The 6,000-nt window shown below is 38.9% G+C and overlaps 1 protein-coding gene across 1 annotated transcript in view; it reads right to left on the bottom strand.

Annotated features, from left to right (window-relative positions):
* EHBP1 (EH domain binding protein 1) overlaps nt 1–6,000 on the bottom strand; it is a 239,491-nt gene that overhangs the window by 100,256 nt on the left and 133,235 nt on the right. The window contains exon 15 of the mRNA XM_072410274.1: nt 3,185–3,328. Within this exon, the coding sequence (XP_072266375.1) occupies nt 3,185–3,328 (144 nt within the window). The remainder of the gene's footprint in view (nt 1–3,184; nt 3,329–6,000) is intronic.

Below are 6,000 nucleotides of genomic sequence, written 5' to 3'. Positions count from 1 at the left end.
AAAAACGAATCATAGATGGCCTGTGAATGGAATTATGAACATAGTTGTCCTAATTTGAAACTAATCAATTCAAACAAAAAAATAAACAAATCCCCCCCAAAAATTACAAAAATAACAAAAATTAAACCTGACAAAGTACTTCTAACAAACACAAGCAAAGAAAGTCCTGGGCAAAAATAAGGATTGAAAAGACAATGCTCTTTCCCCCCTCCTCCTCATTTTGCCAATTAGATGGCCAAAAGCTGCTTTTGTTATCTACAAATCTAGTGATCATATCTAAATCTGTCACAATTATCGGCATGGCAGAGCTGTCCTTTCAATCAATGTTTTCCAATTAACATCAAAGCACCAAGGTTGCATTCTGTAAAGTTCCCTTTCTTGGAGAGGATCCCCGTTTGTGTTCTCCCTCCTTCTAGAAATGTGGAAAATAAAGTTACAGGTTTAATTGCCATAAGAAGCAGAAGTAAGATGAGGAGGGGGGGCAGATTTACTTTGCTTTGCACAGGACAACCAATTTAGTGAAGTCTTTGAAAGCATTGTGATGCTGAGTCAAAAGGGAGGCAATATATCACATACTTACTCTGCTAAGTCCTAAAATAAATACCGTTGCTGCTAGTGAAATGAAAACACCACCAAGTGGAATTAAACATTTCAGATTGTTGCTAAATCTTAAATTAATTACAGAGTTAATACAAGGGGTGCCACCAGACATGCACCGCTTTAACCCATTCTCTGCCTAACTCTTTGATTACTCAGGCAAAGCTTATGTGCACATTATACTGCTGGTGTCAAAGAACAGACCACTATTCCACTACTCATACATTCTTTGAGGGATTTGTGCCTTCCTTCACTTCTCTTTTAACTAAGTTTTCTTTGTGAACCAAAAGTTCAGTGCAAGGCAAGTTTCCAAAACATCAAAGGATCCCTAAACCCAAATATCCAGTGTTATATAAATGATTCCTGCACCAAGTTAAAATACAAATATGCACCACCAATAATTCTTGGGATTTATTTGCTTAAAGTCATTTAAAACCATGATTATGAAGAGGGGATAGGGAAAAATTGTGTCACTTCTTCTTGTTCCAGAGAATAATGTAAGAGATAAAAACTCTTCCACCCAAGTAGTAAGCAAGCTAATATGTGCTGTTGTCATGCATGGTCAACTTATTATTAGTGACATCGGTAATCTAACCATCATTAGAAGTAATAGGTAAATGTAGGGAACCATAGTCACACCACAAAAATTAAAAAATGCAAAAATTACATAAAAAAAAAATGGAAAAATGACAAATGATCTTCCTGTAGAAAACAATTACTGTATAGGTGACTGGATAGGCAGTTTTTCTGTGACATGGATCATGTATGGCATGCTCTAGGTGGGGGCCACCAAAGCTTTGGGTTAAATACCACTGAACGCTTGTTCAGAAAAACTTAAGTGCTCCGGTCACCGCAAGCCTTAGTATGTCTTGGCAGAACAGATAAGCAGTTGCTGTTATGGGCAGACCAAGGCGGTCTTTATAAGGGGGTTATAGTATAATCTAGTTCAGGAGGGCTAGGGAGGACACATATGGGGGCAAATGAAAATACCAAAAGCAATAACACAAATGCCTGGAAAAGTCATGTAGTTTTATTCCTAACTGAAAGGTAAGGGAAGGGGCAGAAAAGAAAGACACCCCTAGCCGCAGCTTATCTGGAGGTAAAACAATATCGGCCTGGAAAATCTAACTTGGCTAATCAATTTATCCCTTTAAGAAAGGTCAGCCAGGGGCTGACAAAATGGGTCAGGGAGTGCCTACAGACATATCATCATTTCCTCATCCAGTGTTTGTCATTGTGTGCAATCCACTCACAATGCACTGTGTGTGTTTACAACAAAAAGGTATCTGCACAACCCAAACTATTAATAGATTTGTACAACTGGACAAACCTCATGTCTGATCAAATGATAATCTGGATTTGGACCCTCCAATCTAAAACCTGTAAAGGGAGATGCTAGTCCTACTTGATATATCCACTTTCAGATTTTGCCCATTTAGCTAGCATCAACTAACACTTGAAATGATAGCCAGGGAAACAGCAATTCTAAAACACACATGTCTATCAGCTTCGGAAATGCCATTATGAAAACTAAATCAGCGTGAATTCCCTGGGGATGATGATCTTACAAGGTCATCTGGAAGGTTATCGGTGGGGCACTGAGAGAAAGCTAACAAAGCAGGCTTCATCGCACCTGGCTTGTCATGTTATATTTCCTTCAGCACGGCCCATGTAATTGTTCTAGGCTTAGGACCGACAAGTAAAAGTAACTATTGGCCTTTCATTTATTATACACAGGTAAGGCTCTCTTTCAGGTGAGAATAAAAATAGACACAGCATTAAAAAAAAAAAAAAAAAAACTTAGGGTGGGGGGAAGGGGTTAAGATTTTGTAGTTACTTCCATAGCACCTTTTACTCCATATCATCCCAAGAATCAATGTTAACAAGTCAAAGTATTATTGGTCTACTTTTTATTTTTATTATAATTTTGGGTACCAAGTAACCCGAAGTTACAAGGATAGACATCTGGAAATGTCTATTTTTTTCTTCTTTATCTGAACACTGGGTCTATTGGGGAAAGCTTCAACCCTTCCTTACTCTGTTAAAGGTTGATGCCCTCTCCAAGCTCTCTTACATTGCTATTGACCAGAATTGACCAGTAAGCTAAAAAGAATGCATGGGGCAGGGCTTAGCAACAATCTTTGACACTACCTGGAAGTGTCAGGACTTTACCCAATCAGACCAGCCCCCATTTTGGCAGAAGATAATGAAAGCTATTCCATTTAAGTGTAGGACCTCTAGTTGACTGCAGCTTTTACCTTTCATTATTAGTAAGGAGAAATAAATTTAATATGGCATGATATAAAGAAACTTTATATCTATGGTGTTAAATCAACTGCTTGGCAATCAAACGATGTCTAATCAGTCAACTTGGCTATTAGGTTCAACACTATCATCTAGTCGTCACTAGAAGCCTGGTCACAGTAACCAGGGCTTACAATCTTACAGTGGTTGTAGAGCCTTTGCCCACCTAAATGTAAAATGTGCATACCCTGGCTATTGTATCAAGGCATTTGATTTCATATGCCACATCCAATTAAAACAAGGATGTAAGGAGAAATTAAAAAATAAGGAAGGTCATTCATACATCACTTAGTTGCTTGGTGCGGGTAGTGGCTGCAGCATTGTTCCTCTGCTTATTTCCTGCTTTCAGAGCAGCGTCTCTTCTGGCTTGTTCTAGTAATAGCCGGGCCCGTTCCTTCAGCTCTTCTTGTCTGGACAGAATTCGTTGCTTTAAAGAAAAGAAGCAGTGACATGACAAAGTAAGAAACGAGTGAGCAATGTGCAAAATGTATAACTCTCCTACACCTATAATTTTTACACAACTCAGAATTTCAAAGAGCTTTATGCATTTTGTTATTATCTAGGGCTGGCTCTGCAATTTTAGGTTGTAGACCTATTTACATTTAATTTTTCAAATTTCACTCACACAATCTCCAACTTAGAAAAGTATCTTAAGATTACCTCAAACAGAAAAATTGTAAGAAACAACAGGAACAGGCCAAACTCTAACACATGAAAAAAAGATGTGCCTGATTTAAGTACGTGCATATATACAACTGCATATGTGACAATATGATGCAAATAATAAATATAAAATATAGAGCAGAAAGGATATTGATATTCCAAATGGTGTTTAAAAAAAACCTAAACACACTATGAAACTATGAAAGTTATAATTCTTGAACTTTACTTTAAAAAATGATAACAGTTATTTGTTATGTTCACCCAAAAATTCAACAATCTATGTGTGTATGATTAAAAAGTCAGGTAAATCTAAAAGTCAGTACATCTGGAACGTAAAGTTAATTCTCCCTTTTGCAGGCTTTTTGGTTGCTTTGCCGTATACATAAAAAAAAAACTTCTGCATCAACACATCAAACCTAGGTTTCCATCAGTTAGTAGCATGGGATGCCTTCTTTGTTTTTTTTTAGCATTTGCAGTTTTTGTTGATGTAGAAATTGGTGTTTTCAGTTCTTCCCTATGTATTCAGCCCGCATCAATAACGAACCCACTGGAGTTGTGTCACTGATACCCTGGACTCACAAAATTGACTGGAGGGTGTTGGGCTTTTAACTACAGAAGAGCATGGGCATGTTAAAGCCAGGCGTCTGCAGAACAGTGGAAATTAAAACTACATTTTTAAAATTCGCTAACTAAATATTAATGGATGAAAATTAATTTTCATGAAATGCTCCAATCTAGAAAAACAAAACATAAAATGTGATTGGTTTCTAGGACTGTGATCTTAATCTTTGCTATCCTTAAGCTGCGTACACACGTCAGATTTTTCTCGCCCGATAATCGGCATCGGCCAGATATCGGGCGAAAATCTGGCGTGTGTACAGTCGGCGTCGTCCATCGTCTGAACGACCGTCCTGGCAGATCCACGGACGATAAACGACGACCGATCCTAATGCAAAGGAAGGGGGGGAGCGCGAAGCAGGGTGCCGCTCCGTCGCTCTCCCCCTCCCCTCGGAATTGCACGTGTGTACGCAGCTTTAGACCTTATGTGAACTAGCTAAAAAAGGAGGCCTGTTATTCTATAAGGTATGTAATTGCTACGCAGCATTAGACACATGGGTAGCCTGTGTTAGCTGTGTATTCACACCTGCCTTTGCTTGGTATTGGCTGTGATCACATTCTACCTTTATTTAATTAGCACACACTTCACTGCTACTTGGAAAAATAAGAGCGTATGGTAACACAGCAACAATCTGGGCTTTTCAGTGTCGGACAACTGGTTCAGCAGGTTATCTGTACATGTGACTGTAGAAAATGTAACAAGATCACACTTTGTTCACATAGATGAAGCCAGGTAAACAGTACAGAGAAGTTCCTCACTTGCAGGTTGAGGTCAGAAATTAGTCACTGTATAAAGAATCACTAATACATGAGGTTTTATATACCGGTCCTATAAGAGACTTCCTGCTGTCATGTACATATATTTTGTTTATGTAACTTTGCTGCAACACTTCTCTATTTGTTTTTTGGAGCCCTTTGAAATACCTGATGCTTCTGGGTAAGGGAAAGCAAATGACCTTCCTTTACTATAACTGTCATATAGAGATAGAAGGTCATTAATGCAATGTGAACTCAAACAGAGAATCACATAAAGATTTCACAAGATTTAGGCTACGTACATACGTCAGATGATTCTCGTCCGATAATTGCCTGAGGGCTGGTATCGGACGAGAATCTGGCGTGTGTACAGTGCTTGTCATTCATAATAAAAGTGAAGGAGAGAGAGTGCAGTGGGGTGCAGCTCAGTCGCTCTCCCCCTCCCCTCTCTATAGAGCAGAACGGTGCTGTATGTATAGCTCTTGTTCATGCATCACGCATTCTTTTGTCGTTGGAAAGGATCGTGAAAAATCCCTTACAATGACAATTATTGCACATGTGTAGGAAGCCTTAGACTCAGGGCTCCGAAAGATAAATGGGGCGGCCAGGAGCAATGCAAAGATAAGTAGATGGTGGTCATGGGTAGGGGAACGTGACGAGGTGGCCATTAGCTATCTAACAGTTTATGTATTTGGATGGAGGTGGCAATTCATGCCCAGAGTCCTCACCACCAAAATCTTTGACAATTTTAGGAAGTTAATGAGTGACTAATTCCTAACTGGCCAAAACTCCAAACATCATTTTTAGGTTAAGCCTAACTTTTCCAGAAGTTGGACGACAGATCTGCTTTAATTACAGCCTTCTCCCAAACAGTAGACTGAAAAAGTATATTATATAAACAAAAGCACACAGGTATAGCAAATGATTTAGTAATAGGCTAATTATCAACATGTCATTTGAAAGAAGAGGTGTAGAGGGCCACAAGACCGTGCTCATCTGAGGCTGCTGTGGAGTTATTTAACTCTTACTAGACATAATGACTCGGAAAGATTTACGATCAAA

This window comes from Pyxicephalus adspersus, chromosome 4 (genome assembly GCF_032062135.1).
Source record: "Pyxicephalus adspersus chromosome 4, UCB_Pads_2.0, whole genome shotgun sequence".
NCBI lineage: Eukaryota > Metazoa > Chordata > Amphibia > Anura > Pyxicephalidae > Pyxicephalus > Pyxicephalus adspersus.
The sequence above is the reverse complement of the archived record's forward strand: the minus strand, read 5'-3'. Positions and strand labels throughout refer to the sequence as shown.